General features: G+C 47.2%; 1 protein-coding gene across 17 annotated transcripts in view; it reads left to right on the top strand.

Annotated features, from left to right (window-relative positions):
• DGKZ (diacylglycerol kinase zeta) overlaps positions 1 to 15,898 on the top strand; it is a 1,700,725-nt gene that overhangs the window by 1,026,755 nt on the left and 658,072 nt on the right. For all 17 annotated transcript variants that reach the window (XM_069623235.1, XM_069623234.1, XM_069623231.1 and 14 more), the window contains 4 exons: positions 435 to 513; positions 10,532 to 10,587; positions 11,363 to 11,425; positions 11,693 to 11,766. In XM_069623235.1, the coding sequence (XP_069479336.1) occupies positions 435 to 513; positions 10,532 to 10,587; positions 11,363 to 11,425; positions 11,693 to 11,766 (272 nt within the window). The remainder of the gene's footprint in view (positions 1 to 434; positions 514 to 10,531; positions 10,588 to 11,362; positions 11,426 to 11,692; positions 11,767 to 15,898) is intronic.

Genomic DNA, 15,898 nt, shown 5'->3' with positions numbered 1-15,898 from the left:
CCTGACGCATTATTGGTTGTAGGTTCTAATCTGATCCAGAGCGTGCTCCCTCTGGTGGTTGTAGGCTCTTCTCTGTGCTGAAGTGCTTTCTCCTCCATTGCTTCCTCTGGCGAAGAATCCTAGTTGGTTGCAAGTTAACCTGTGATCGAGCTCCCTCTCTCCACTTGGTTTTGTGGCTTCTTCTAGCTTAGGCTTGGTAAGCTCACATCTGTGGTAGAGACATCGACCCATACCAGAGCTAGTTGGACATTCTACTCTGCACTCAAACACATGCTTCCACTGTTGGCTGTCTTCTTAGGACAAAAGGGCATGGGTGGCCAGACCGGGTGGGTGGAGAGATGGATGCGGTGCATGTAACTGAAAGGTCAGGTGAAGAGTAGAACCCAGCAGCCTTTCCGCTCTAAATTATTTGTTATTTTCCTTTCTGTCCTCAGCTCCCACTTGACGTTTTCAACAACTACTTCAGCCTTGGATTCGATGCCCGTGTGACGCTGGAGTTTCATGAATCTCGAGGTATGATTATCAGTGTGCTTCTGCAGGGGGCAGCAGTAGAGAATGCAGGGGTGCAAGAAAATGTCCCCTTTAGACGTAAGTGGGTTTTCTATGAGGAAAACTAACATCTGTAGTATCAGTTCTGGCCAAGCTCACGTCTTACCCCTAAAAGGCACAGGAGTCCCAACAAGCTCAAAATACAAGTCAAGATATCACTATAAAAACATGTTCTAATAAATGCCAATTGTATTCACTAATTGCCATTAAAGAAATCTACTTTAGAAAAATAAAACTTAAATGGGATCACATGGAAAAAAACCGAAATGTTCATATTAGAAGTGAGTAGGATTCCAGATAATGTGGGCTCTTATGGGGAGACTTGTCATCGTGGCCATGCTTTCACATTTTGCTTTCAATAACAAGTAACTGGCATGCTGCATATGCATCTAGGTGTCACCTATACTAACTATGCAGATGACACCCCGATTCTCATCCCACTTTCAGGGTATTACAATCAGGAGTTGGCTTTGGTGAATAGGATATACCTCATCATCCAGGCATGAATGGCACTTCATGGTCTATGACTGAATGATGACAATACGGAACTCATCATTCTGGGGACTACATCCAATATTAAGAAACTCGGCTATGAATACACGTCCTTTCACATAGATGGCAACACAATTAAGGTTAACTAGGTAAAAACACTAGGTTTTTACCTCGACTCTAGCCTTACCCTGACAAAACAAGTGCACGCTATGGCATCTTCCACGGCCTACATATGTAAGTTGATCAGATCAGCGAAACCATACCTCTCCACAAGCAGTTGCACCACTTTGGCAAGAGCACTTGTGCGGTCCAAACTGGACTACTCCAACGCCCTCTACTTCGGATCTAATAAACCTATCACGAAGAAAATTCAAAAACTTCAAAATAATGCCTTGCGAGCAGCCCTAGGAATGACCAAAAGAGAACACATTTCAACGACTAGAAGACAATCTAACTGGCTCGCAACTATTGACAAAATTAAACTAAAAACTGCATCCCTAACCTTAGAGTGCCTCAACAATGCAGCACCTAGCTACCTGACAGAGAGGTTCAAAAGAAAACTTGCATCCAGACCCACTAGAGCGGCTTACACAAACTGCTTATCAGTTCCCCCCCCTCCAAAATTACCACAAGTGGTGGGAATAGCTTCCCTGTCAAAGCTGCCCAACTTTGGAATTCCCTACCACCTGCGTTAAGGTTGGACCAAACTTACCCACATTTTAGATTAAATATCAACTGGCTTAAAGAAAATTATCTTTAGCTCTTGCATAACCAGCTTTTCCTTTACACTTGACCAGTAACCCACAATGGATCTTGCTGTACATCTGTATATCCATACGTGTAAGATAATATGCATCACATTCTGGATTGTTGTATTTCCCTATGTAACCATTTAACTATGTAGCTATGTAAGCTTAAAGTATCCTTTTGTTCTCGCGCCCTGATACCCTTGGGTCTGTGTGCACTATAAATAAATAAAGGCTGGTTTCACCCAGGCCTTTGCATAGTCTGGTGGTGCTGTGGTTTGCGTTCTGGTCCGTGCATCCTTTCACATTGAAGGCTCAACTCAGCCCAAATTGGTAACATTGCCCAGTCTAGTCTCCCCCTTAACTGGGCAGACCCGGGGGTTTGAATACACTTTTTCTTTCTTCCAATAGTTTGGGGCACTTGTTCATGGTCAACCCAAATCAGCTTTAAGTGGGTAAAGTGTCCAGTCTATGCTGTCAGATCCTGCTGAACCCTTAATAGGCTTGTAAGCACTGTTGACTGAACGTGGATCCTTTGGTTCTTGGCTTTTCTACAGACTTCTCATGAGGGTTCCTGGCAAAGCTTCCTAAGCAAGGCTCCAACCCTCGCCACTAGTCAAGGGTCAAAAATATGGAAACGCCCATTGTAGAAGCACCTTCTCATACATGGAAATGGTTATTCAGGCAAAGTCTTCTTTGCTTGTGAAAAATTCAACAATGTTACAAGAGATTGATTCCACGGCAGTTGATTTTAAAGCACCTCCTTTAAAGGTTCTCAGGGTAGGGATCGTAAACAATCCTAACTCGTCTGTAGCTGTGCCAGTCCACTTGTTACAACACTGCAATCTGGTTTCCTATCGTTAGCAGCCATAGTATTAATTGAACACCTAACTCAGTAGGGCAAAGGTCTTTAGTTGCTGGAAAGGTTCCTCTAGCAGTGTTGTTCAAACTGTGGGGCATGGCACCATAACGGTGGGTCTGTGGGGACAAGAGTCCAACAGCTTGTATAACAGTTAAGAGCCACTAGGCTGCCTCAGGTGCACCTTTCTAGTAAGGAACAAAGCATGGAAGAATGTTCATGCTGTGTTGTCTTCGTCAGCACGGACGATGTGAAGGAAGGCACTCTTCTGGCCAAAAGAGAAGAGGGAACATGAGCACTTCAACAGGAGAACAAGCAGCTACAAGGGAGGGTGAAAGAAACTATGGGATAGAGGAGGGTAGAAGAAGAATGTGAGCCAGAGGAGAAAAGAGACAACAGGAAGATACAACAAGAATGCAAGAGAACAGGAGGGAGAGAGACAGAATTGGGCCTAGAATGGAGATGAAACAACGAGATTTTAAGGCTGTGAGAGATTGCTAGGGGATACAACAGTTGCCTTGTCCTTCAGAAGAACACCTGTACTAATTGGTAATGGAAGAAGGGACAGGATAGGGGAGGGACTGAATGTGGGGAGGGAGGGGTGAGACCGAAAAGGACAGGTTGGAAGTAAGGACCGAATAGTAGGGAGAGTGACTAGGACAGACTAGAAGGGAGAGGCAGAATAGGACAGACCAACGGGCAGAGACAGAATGGTCAGGTAAGACCAAATGTGAGGGACAGACTAGGACTGACTGAGGAAGACCCAGTGCAGATGGTTTAGGATGGAATAGGACAGAGAGGCCGAATCAGAGGGTCAGACTAGGACAAAATAAGAGGGCAACACAGGGCAGGAGAGACTGGATCAGCGGGGCAGGTTAGGACAGAATTCCATTCCTATTGGACGAATTGTGCAACCAAACAAATACTTGATATTGAGTTCATGGGATCATTCCCATTTCACTCCTCTTGAAGACTCGAGCTTCAGAAGTATCTTGGAGTGTCTGGGCATTTGATCATTTTGCATGCTTCCTCATCACAGCTGCCCACTGTCACCAGAGGTAGAGGTGGCCCCTAACAAAACTGTTTCTCATCCAACGACCTCAATGATTCGGGAGGCACAACTTCAAAATGTTTTATTCAAGGGGAGCTTGGCATAAAAAGTTTGAAGACCACTGCTCTTGCATCTTGAAGTGAACGCTGATACAGGCCTTTATAGCAACCAGAATATCTCCAACCCGAATTCACAGCATTTGAAAAAGAAAGAAAAAAACTTTATTGAATGGTACAATTCGAAAACACTGAAACAGCCAAAGAAAAAGAACAAAAGGCAGAGCATACATTTCCTTATAACCATAACAGTGCTTGTCCCATGGGTTGCAGCATTATCCATACCTGTCCCTTTCTTCTTTAGGCCTGTGTGTAAGAGAAAGAACGAACCTCCACTTCCCCTCCCATGAGCCCCCAAACACCCCACCTCATCCCACTTCCCCCACCCCCTCATATCTTCTGACATTTCCTAAGGCAACCTCAATGGCAATATATGATTTCTTCCAGTGATCTGCACTGGTCCATACGCTCTTTCAATGCAGCCACTGTTGGTTGTACTCCCGTCCCCCACTGAGTAGCCAGGTCCGCCCTTGCTAAAGCCAACCCTGTGTTAATAAGTTGCTTTACCCACCCACCCGAGCTCACCGCCTCTCCCAGAATATGCAGTACGGCCACCTTCGGCCACTCCCTTTCAGCTTAGATAGGATGTCTAGGATCTTTTCCCAATCTGCTCTGACAGTAGGGCAAGCCAAAATCTTGTGAAAGAAGGAACCCACGCCACTTTTACACTTATGTTGTCCTCCGCATACCTGTTTTATGCAGGATCTTCCTGGAATAATCAATCCGGTACAGGATCTTCAGCTGAACCAACCGGCGTCTCGTAACATGTTGACCTCCCTAACTGCCATTAGTGTATCCACCCAATCTTCCTCATCCAATTCTCCTAGGTCTGGTTCCTGCTTAGCTCTGAATCTGCTCAGCTTTGCAGATGTAAAGTTGTTAATAGTTTGAGAAAAAGCGACAGCAATCCTATATCAATGTGTTCAGCGAGCAGATGACTTCCAATGGAGTGTGGTCGAGGACATCTAGGCTACCTCCCAATTGGCTGTGAAGAGCATGTCTCAGTCGCAGGCATGTATAATGGTCTCTAACACCCAAGTCCTGTTTATTGCATAGGTCAGGGAAGATGGGCATTGTGTGTCCTGCGACGTCGCCACCCATGTTCTTGACCCCCCACTCTCCACCCACCTGGTGTGTTTGTCCAGCTTGTAAACCTCTGGGATAGCCAGGTTTTTCCCACAGAGGCGATGCCCCGGTCACTTGTATCCAATAGCCCTGGTGTCCTTGTATGACTTGGTGGGTTGCTTTTGGTAGTGTCAGATCTCCCGGGCTACCATAAAGAACCAGTAACTGGGATTTCCCTCCCATTGCATCGATCTCCAACGTAGCGTTTGCTAAATCGGTACCGCCGAAAACCCATTTTTTTGGCCACTACTAGCTGGCTTGCCCAATAATACTTGCATACGTCCGGGACCCCCAGGCCTACTTCCCGCACTGAGTTAAAGATTTTAGTGTGATACGCGGCGCACCCCAACCCCATATGATTCCCTGCACTAGTGAGTTAATTCTAGCAAAAGTCACCCTGGCTATCCTAAATGGGGTGTTCTGTAAGATGTAGATTAGCCTAGGGAACGTGATTATTTTGAAAAGGTTAGCCCTTCCCACCATGGTCAAGGGGAGTGTCGCCCATTTGGCACCATACTGTAACCTCGAACCATTTGTCTATCTGTTGCAGGACCCCTAAATGGACAAACAGTGCCTCAGCAATTTGCAGTGGGAAGTCCACCGGGACTGCCCTGCACCCCCCCTGAACCGGAACAAGCACTGATTTACTCAAGTTACTTTTAAGTCCACTATGTTCCCCAAATTCCTGTCGGATCTGTATTGCCCTGGGGCCTGTCCTCCCTGGGTCGCCTAGAAAGAGTAGCAAGACAGCGTATGAAGAGATGCGATCTTCCCATCCCGCCCAAGCACACACAGCCCATTGAGAGTGGGTCAGCCTTTATGAATTCTACCAATATCTCGATGGCAAGCAAGAACAACAATGGGGATAGCGGACACCTCTGCCTCGTGCCCCACTGGAGAGAGAAACTCTTACATATGTATCCATGGATTCATATCTTGGCTCAAGGATTAAAATATATATAGCCCATCGCATAAATCTGTGGCCGAACCCGAATATACCCATTGTTGCCCACAAGAACTCCCACCGGATCGAATCAAAACCCTTTTCTGAGTTGAGGGCCATGGTGGCATGAGGTCCCGCCAGCTCCATCACAATACCCATATCGTTGTGTACCCTTATAATATTCATCTGTGTGGCCCTCATGGGAACAAACCTACATTGGTCCGATTTCATCTCCCTATTACTCAAGTAACCCATTAGCCAGTACTTTGGCTAGGACTTGCGTTTCCCCATTCAACAGGGAGCTCGGGCAATGCAAGGAGCATAACTCTCTCGGCTTCCCTTTCTTATGGGGGACCACGATAGTGGCCAGTCAAGAGTCTTTCCGGAATCTGTCCTCTAACTCTACATTCCTGAAACATTCCAAGCATTGGTTCGGCCACATGTCCGCTCAGCCTCTTCCAACATTCGATGGGAAACCCCTTAGGCCCTGGGATTTTCCCAGGCTGTAGCTGACAAATGCTGGCTTGCACCTCTTTGACTGAGATTTCCATATGCAATACCTCCCTCTCTGCCTCCGTAAGCCTGGGCAGGGAAATCCTTTCAAGGTACCCGTAAATTCCTGCTCTGTCTGCCCCCCCCCCCACTCCTCCCGTACAAGCCATGGTAGAATCCCCTTAATTCCGCCACAATCTCCTGTCCCTGTTTCCTTCATCCTCCCCACCCTCGACTCGTTCTACTTCTCTTATCCATCTTGACTCCTCTTCCCAGACCTCTAGCCATGCCAACAGTTTCCCGGCCTTATCGCCTGTCTCGTAACAACGCCCATATCCAATAAGTTCCCCCCACCTCCAACAAAACTTGAAACATCTATTGACCTATAATAAACGGAGCCAGGCCTTCTGTGCATTGAGGGCATATACCAGACTTAAAACGGGGTCAATGGCCCCAGTCGCTCCGCTCCAACTTTGCCCGGCTCGTTTCTTCACTTCTCATGGATGTGACCGTCCCGACGGATGTCCATAGCACGTTAACAAAAGGTCTCATCCCCCTTCCCAACGCAGTCGTCAAGGCTCAACAGATCTAATTTCCAGAGACCATCAGGGAAAATATGTGCCCCTTTGCAGAGCCCTCAGTCCATAGTCGGTCTTCCGCGCTCTTTGGTTCTCTCTCCTTCCTGCCGTTGTTTGGGTGCATGGTTTCTGCCCAGTCACAGGCTTCTGTGGGGGTTGTATAAAAATAAAAACGAACTCCCTGTGGGCCGATAACGCTAAGCGCTGCAGGGAAAATTGTAGCATATTTAACCGCCTTCTCCCTGAGATGTTTCTTCACTGCGTCGAAAGACTGTCTGGCCTTTTGGGACCGCCTTGGTGAAATCAGGAAAAATGCTGACCCTGGCTCCATTGACCTCCATCACCCAGGCCGCATGGTGGATAAAGTTCCAGTCCCTGTAATGCAACTATTTTGCTATTACTTGGCTGGGGTGGCTGCTGGGTGGCGGAGCCCTGCCCGGCACCCAGTGCGCCTGCTCTATGGAGAGGTTGGCGAGCCCCTGTATGCCGGGCCAGCTTTTGATCCATTCTTCCAAGTAGAGTTCCATTGATGGGCCTTCAATCTTTTCTGGAAGACTGTTAATTTGAATAGTCATTCTTCTCGCCCTCCCTTCCAGCCGTTGCTTTTGTTGGGTACGGGCTTGGACTTCTTCTTTCAATGGATTTATGACACCATCCAAATCTGAGATTTTTTTCCGCCTCCCCTTCTCAGCCAGACATTTTGTGTAGGTTGTGCCGTAGTAGTCCCACATCTGCCTGATCGCATCAGTTTTCAACTCCAGAGTCACTGTTGCCTCTATTCTAGCCTTCAGAATGTCCTTCGTGGATTGGCCCCTCTGACGCCCCCTCCACCTGGAATGGTGTTTCGCCCGCAGCGGTCTCTCCTAGCAGCCCGGGGCCGGATCCTGTGAAGGAGTCGATTTTGGCCTGGGTGCTCATCTTCCCACCTCCGTGCTTCTCTTTATCCTTCTTCATGACTTTTGTGGACCTGCGGGCCCAACAGTTTCACTGTTCCCTCCTTCTGTAGTTCCCTGGGTCTCGAGGGGGTACTTTACTGACCTCCCCAGGCTAGACACCAAGTGTCCTCTTGCCTGGCACAGACCGCCCCTCCTGCTCAGGCAATCACTTTTGTTCCCTCCTCCTTCCCCCGAATGCCATTGGGCGTGAGGAGAAATGAGGGGGAAGGTGTTCAGGGAGACGAGCCCAGGGCAGCTGTGGCAGGGAGCCTTACCCAGGTCAGATGCATGCACCAGGCACTCCCGGTGTGCACCCAGGCCCCTCTTGCGTTGCTGGCTTCTCCTAGTTGCAGGTACTCCTGTGTCCTCTCCTAACTTGCCACCTGTCTGTTGGGCTCAGTGGGTGGTTCTCTATGAGCCGTTTGTGTCTGGTCACCCGGGGCCACCAGACCTGTTGCGCCTCAGGGGTGGAGGGGGTTTGGACTTACGCTTGCTCTGTGGAACCACTGCTGCGAGCCAGCTGTCTGCTTGAGCACCCCCAGGTCCGCCGGGCCTGCCGCGCCTCAGCGTGTCCTTTCTACAGGTCAAGTGCCGAGTCCACCCGGGACTCTGCATCTGGGAACCTCCACCCCTTGCCCTGCCGCTCTGAGATGTCCTGCAGCTGGGGGTAAGGGGGACGTGAGGAGTGGCTTCCACACCTGCCTCCCGGATAGCCGGCCTCCTCTGTTGCTTCTTCGCTGCGGTTATTGCTGCACCTGTGCCCCGCGGCCATTTTAGCCCACTCGTCCTCTGGCGCCGTCACTGTTTCTCTTGGGTCTATCACACTGAGTTTGAGCTCTTGCACTAGTATTTTGGGTGTCTTGGCTGCTGAGTCCTCATCGCCCTCCCTCTGCTCCCAGGGCCGCAGAATTGGCACCAGGATAGTGTTTGTATATGGGAGTTGGCTTTGTGCGAGCAGAGCTACGGGGATCTGCTGTCCGCTCACGCCATCCCAAAACAGCGCAACCAAATTCATAACTCTAAATGGCTCTGCCTCTTTCCCTCACTAAGGGTGTTGCTCTCTATACACACCCCCCCCTTATATTTACAGCATGGAAAACTATCTAGTGGTTAACAGTGCATACAGGCTACTGTGGTAATGAGTGATTTAAAGCAGGATAGGGATTGTTTTTTCACAGAACCATAGAGGGCTTGGGTCAGCCTACTGCAGAAAACTACTCAAAAGGTTCAATAATCCTATTGACACACTTGGAGTAGGTGGAATCTCGGTGGAGTGTGCAGGGTGGTGGCATGGCATTGAAGGTGGAGAACATTGCGACATCAGAGGGGTGACGCAAACCTGGATTAACTGTTCTCCCTTAGGCCACATGACGCCTTCACATTTGATCCCGAACTCTGTCATCTTAGCACCTGTGGCCCTGGAATCGGAAACTTTTCTCCCCTGTGCTTTACTCTGCCTCCGTTCTTGACCCATCTTCGCCACCCCTGGCAAAATGAGGATGGACCCTACATGACACCCAACATCTACCTTTATCTGGGACTCCATGGCTTCATGTCTTGACCTAAGATTCCTGACGGTTTCCCGAAGAGCTTGTTAGGTGTGCTTTGTCTTGAGGATTCTAGAATATTGTACTGATAATTGGAGAGGAAAATGAGGTGACTTTATCACAGCCCTTAATTTGATCAGAGGAGGTTCATATTGTCAAAGTTAAACAATCTAAAGTAACTGTCTGTCTGTCCCCTGGTTCAAAACGCAACCTGAAGACTATTCCCAGTGAGCCAGTGTGCCCTCTGCACCTACAGTACTAAATGGAATGGCAACAGGCGCCCAACATTGCTGCCTAAAGTACTACCGGGCATAGCCTTGTCAGAGAGCCCTGTGCATACATCGTGCTATTGACCAGTGCCAGGGTGAGGGAGGGGCGCAAAATACCTCTTTACACAGGCACTACAGGCAACATAAGGATGTTTAAAACTAAAAGTAAATGTGATTCCGGATGTTGACCTTAATACTTAACAGCTTGACTCATTATTTTAAGTGGAAATCCAAATATCTGCAACCTGAGAGTAGTTGGTAGGCACTCTTGCAAACTCATTTCTAGGGTTGGAATATGAAGAATGTCTACTAAACCCCTAAAAGAATTAAATGAAAAAATGCAAACCTCTTGGTTATGACCTTGTCCAACACTTCATGTTTGCTAAAAAGTCTGAAAGAATCTCCACCAGGACTACAACCATTTAATGAAAGGTGCATTGCTATGGCTGCACGGGGCACCTTCTCCCTCTTGAAGTTTAAGGATAGGAGTGTTCGTTCCAGGTAGCAACCTACATGTGGTGATTTAAATGGGTAAGTCTTTATTTTCTAGCTGAAAGCGGTGGTTGAGTGATTTTTGTAGGCGGAGACCCACTGCAGCGAGTGCCTTCAGCTACTACAGATGTTGATGGGTGCCTTTTTTTTAAATTGCAGGTTTAAAAATAATGTATCTATTCATTGACTTGAACTTTGACACCCCCACGCCTCTCCCAACCTTTCTGTAGTTCAGTACTTATGTTAGGTCTCTTCTCATTTGGTTTGCTTCTTTATTTTTGTCTCACATCCACAACTGTTTGTTTTTTAATTTGTTTCTCCGGCTTTCTTACTGCAGAGGCCAATCCTGAGAAATTCAACAGCCGGTTTCGGAATAAAATGTTTTATGCTGGGGTAAGAAGAGCCTTTGTTATGGGTGTCGACAGTGGGTGCTTGCTGGTTTTGGTCTCTGTTGTGAATGGGTGGATGCAGTTCTAGTTCGGGTTGTTGGCGAGCGGGTAGGTACAAAGCTTATTCTGGATTTAAAGGTTAGGCCTCATAGGCACAACGTGTGTAATGCGTTTTGGGCAAGAACGTTGCTGCAGCTCTTTTGGGTGTTGGGAGAGCGAGTGAGCAAATACCATGTACTCCGATGTTGGAGACTAGGTGGGTATAACTACTGTAATGGAAGTAGGGGGTAATTATATTTTAGTGGGAGCTGGTATACTAGAAGTATAGATATTATGTAAACTATCTTCATACATTAGGAAAGAGGTGGCACCGCTTTCTCCACAAGGAGATGCCCCCCTCCGTAATTCAGCACATGGGGCTGCTGTATATTGGATCACTGCTCACATCTACAATGTTTCTACTTATGTTGTGGGTACATTTGCACAACCATTAATGGCACACCGGACATCAGTCCAAATGCGATGTGCTCATTTGCCATACACTGAAGGCAAGGGATTTCGCATTTCTTTCTTGGTGTTGCAGCGAGACACAGCTGGGTGTGCTCCACCTGTAATTAGGTGAGCAAAACGTTGCTCATAATTTAGAAAATAAAATTACAATTTTTATTTTTAACATTGTTTTTTCACATTATATTATTTTCTTCTTTCCTTCCCATTCCACCCTTTAACACTCATCCTCTTGGCGGACGGCCTTCCTCCTCACATCGTCTCGGGCACAGACTGCCTTCTCCGACTTCCTGACTGGGAGCTCCAGAGACCTTGCAAAGCACATCAAAGTGGTGGTAAGTAGGGTCTGCTAAAGATATCTGTTTCCGATAGTGAAGTGGGTGGGGCACTGAGGAGTCCTGTCAGAGAAAAGTGGCACCACTTCATCCCCCAGTAAAGACAGAGCAGCCTTTGATGATTGGCTGCCATCTTCTCTTTGCTGACCATTTGTGTGGTGGTAGGGGCTTTATTTGAGAAGAGTTTGGATCTCTGCGATGTTATACGTGTTGCAGGTGTTCTGGGATCTTCAGTTACTCACTCTCTGCCTTATGTCCACTTGTTAGTGTGATGGGACTGACCTGACCTCCAAGATCCAGGAGCTAAAGCTGCAATGTATTGTGTTCCTCAACATTCCACGGTAAGTTACTGGCAAGAGTGCTTCTGCGCTGCACATGCCTGAAAATAAGCGTGCTTGCATACAGCGTGGGCCTAAATGTTTGTTTGGGAGAAATGAATTGGACAATCAAGTGGGAGAGCGGCCCCGGATTTTGCATGCTAGAGCTGCCTGCCTCCGACTCATGCGTAGCTACTCTCAAACATACTTATTTTTTCTTATTGCATTCTCATTTGACCCCCTTTGAATTTGGATAAAACATTGTAAGTGTATGTGTCAGGACAGGGCTGTAGTCATGATATAAATGACCGCTATGCAGTTATGGACAATTCATGGTGTGTGGTGGGAAAGGAAGAGCTTTAGGGTTTCTTAGGCGTATTTGGTATATTTCTTTAGCTTTTCAAATTTTGGATTGTTGCCGTTTTTTTTTTTTTTTTTTTTTTTTAAAACTGGTTCTTTTTCAGGGAATTTAAGCCAGAAAAAACACTGATGGGCGAATAGAGTAGTAAAATAATCACTGGGGCTTGTGCGATAGAAAACTGTATTGCTCCCTAGGAGACCTTGAAGAAGCAATCCTCCCCACCCCCCTGTGGTGAACCAACTAAAACCATCTCTGAAGAAGTGACTGTGAAAGATGATTTATTCAGACACAGCAGGTAATGGTTGGGATTAACTCATAGAAGACCCAGGAGTTTTTCTACAACAAAACTGGAATGTCTATGCCAGGACTGTCAGCCTGGGTCCAATAATGAACTGGATTATTTTTGTGAGGAAACTGATTGCCCCTTTGTTCTCTAAACAAAACAGTTTCTGGGTATAGGGCTCAGCTTCATTAGTATTTCAGCCAGGAGGATCGTGCCTCACACCTACTCTTCTGATCCAGGGTTACAGTACCATACTTGACATGTAGGAGATGTTGTACCCTTTGATAGCTAAACAAATATGTTGTCCTTCTTACTCCCGATAAGGGAACCGATTCCTTTCACTTTGGCTTGCAGCATGGCCCTGGTCTGGATTCCAAGAGGTACAATTCCTATGACCCGTCCAAACCTTTCTACAGAACAAGTTGGTTCAGTTTCCCAGAATCCTCAGGATTTGTTTATTTTATTTATTGTTCGCTTGTTAGGTGCTTAGACAGGAAGTAAATACTGTTTCAAAGTGCCCACAGGGCAAAAGGGAGGGAACAGGGGATGAGAAACCATTGAAATATATATTACAGTGGGGATGGGGGGACAAACCTACTATGCCTTGTGAGTGTTCTGCAAGTGCAGAAGGGAGGGGGAATGGGATAGGTGCTGGGGTGCTCGTGGGTGAGCAACAGGTGAAGTGCAATGAAGGTAAGTGCAAGCCTCCATGGAGTGTGTGCCAAGGCAAATGCTGAGAATGGACCAAAGCTGGGGTTGACTCAGTGTGGGAGATCAGGGTCCTGGGGATACATAAAGGGCCATGAACACCAAACAAGCAACTGTGAGATTTGCAGAGAGGGAGGGAGGGAGGGAGTAAGGAAGAGGTAAAGAGGAAAGTCTTGAGGAGCTTCCGGAATTTAAGAAAGTTATGCTCAAGACGAAGAGGTAGGGGGAGGCTGTTCCAAAGAAGGGAGCCAGCTGAGCAAAGTGATTGGCCTCCTGCCCTCTGTTTAGCAAAACGCTTTACACACACAGTTGGTGCTAGAGGAGCGCCGAGGTCTTGAGGGGGAATATTTAGTAAGAGGGAGTTGCAGATGGAGTGGTCCCAGGCCCCAGACAGCCTTGTGATGGTACAGAGGGATTTGAATTTAATCTGTGGCAGCCAGTGAAGACTTCTTTTAGGGCAGGAGAGATACGGTCACTGGGTTTGAGGCCAAGGATACATCTTGCCCTATTCTGGATTAGCTGGAGGGGTCGCAGAGTGGAAGAAGGTTGATTCAGAAGGAGGCTATTGCAATAGTCAAGCCTAGAGAGAACCAAGGCTTGGGTAACATTGACCTTGTGGGGGAAGGTGAGAAAAGTTAGAATTCCTTTGAGAAGGAAGGGCTGAAAGTGGGACTTTTTGGCAATGTCCTGGGTGTGAGGAAGGAAGGAGAGGGAGGGGAGTCGAAGATGACTCCAAGGTTTCTGGCTTCAGAAAAGGGAGAAGGAAGAGACACCATGGAAGAAGTCCAGAGTGACAGGAAGAAGTCGGGAGCAGGGGTCCCAATGGGAAGGATCTCCATTTTGCTGGCATTGAGGAAGAGATCATTGGAAGTGCACCAGGCCTGGATGGCAGAAAGGCACTCTAGAATGATGGAAGGTGCAAGAGGGTCAGCAGGAAGTTTGAAGAGTTGCATGTCATCAGCATAACACTGGATGTTTGGCGAGAAGGGGGTGAGGAGTGCCAGCTGAGTAAGGTAGATGTTAAAGAGCCAAGGTGAGAGTATGGAGTCCTGGGGACACAACAATTGGAGAAGGTGGAGAAGTCCTTTCGGTCTGATTCTTCTGTTCCTATAGTCTCCTTCTGGTTCTCTCCTCCTTGGCTCCCATTTCTCAATCAGACTTTCTTCTCTGCTGCTCGTTCATCTGGCCACATATTAGCCTTCTCAACTAACAACCTATCTACTGCCACTTCTGATTGGTCTGCTGATGTACTCTGTGTGGGGCTTGCACAATGGCCAGATCCACAGAGTATATCTTTACCCCCTCCCATTGTGGGTCAGTGGCACTTCAATTTGTTAACACCCAACAGCCTCCTCTCACTGGTTCTGTATCACCCTGCTGTGAGGTGCTGACTAAGGTCCCCGAGTTGTAACTGCAGTGGTCCACTCACTCGCACAGTGGCTCTCTGGATGTTGGTCTTCTGGTACAGTTTTGTGACCTGCTTGTAGGGACCGCAGCTGAGACTGGTGCGCTCACTGCAAGTTTTTCCTCAGAGTGGATTGTTTATTACTTCAGGCGCTGGTTTTCTCTTGCCACCTCAGGGAACCATGTTTGCATACAAGGTCTCGCAGGCTTTTGTTCTCAACCACTGTGTTCCAATAAAATAGCACAGTCCCTGTAGACCACGTTACTGTCAGTTTCCCCATATTCACAGGCTTAAACGTCGGATGAATTACTGGGATATCACAGAAAACAGCTGCAGGGCAATTATTGGGCTTGGTCAAAGTTTATTGCAGCCTTAGCTCAACATGTGAGAGCTTAAATGTTGGCCATAAATTAAAAGGGTAACTTGGTTTGAGGCTACATCTTAAATCCGCATTCTGCATTGGTTGGTGGGGAGTCTGCAGCTCCCAACATGTACAAAATACAAAGGGACGGCCCTGGCAGGAAATATTTAAATCATCAAATAAATGCATTAGGCTTATAAAATGTGGTGGTGGCAGACACACTTAATGGCACTCTGCTCGATGTTGCCCCTGTATGTCCCGGGCAGACTGACTCCTAATTTTTCGGTGTTCAAAAACTACAGTTGGTTATTTTTTTGTATCCTGTGAATTCCAGGTATTTTATTTAACAGAAATAATGAATCACTTTTAAACTTTCAGCAAATAAACATATACATGAGACTTTTATATGCTAAATATAATGCATGCATACATACAGTAAAACATACACATTTAGACCTGATTTTTTTCTTATCCCAAAGAAAAGACGAGGCATGTAATAAGTCAAGGGAAGCACCATTAATTCTAGGTTTGCAAAGTATGTTCTAACATCTTGGTTCTTGCTATCTAACTAGTCTTTAGGATGACCACTAACGGGCCAACGAGAACCTAATCCTGAAACACGGGTCTACGTAGAGTACAGTTATAAATTTAATAACTGTATAGCCTCGTTCCTATGTGCCTGAAGTGCTTCAAAGGGGGCTTTACTTTTCCGCGTTTAATATCCATGTACCACCTTCCCCAGGACCACAGAATGGTGCGACCCCTGGTATGTTGGCTGAGCCTGCGTAAGCTGTCACAAGAAATGTCATGCCCTTTTGATGCAGGAAGGTTGCTCAGTGACCCAGAAAGTTTCTCTTCAAGTAAAGGTTGTGGTGGCTGGTTGCCACAAAAGTCATCGTAATGAGCTCGAATAGCATTGCCTGGGAAACCTGTCTGGACGCTCGGTGTAGAGCGGAAGAGCCTACGTTTCAGGGAAAGTTATTTGACCTTGATACCGGTACGATTGCTGGTTTGCCACATCGGTCTGTGTAACCATTG

Source organism: Ambystoma mexicanum, chromosome 11 (assembly GCF_040938575.1).
Source record: "Ambystoma mexicanum isolate Mex_15411 chromosome 11, UKY_AmexF1_1, whole genome shotgun sequence".
Taxonomy (NCBI): Eukaryota; Metazoa; Chordata; class Amphibia; order Caudata; family Ambystomatidae; genus Ambystoma; species Ambystoma mexicanum.
This window is presented reverse-complemented; position numbering and strand designations above follow the sequence as displayed.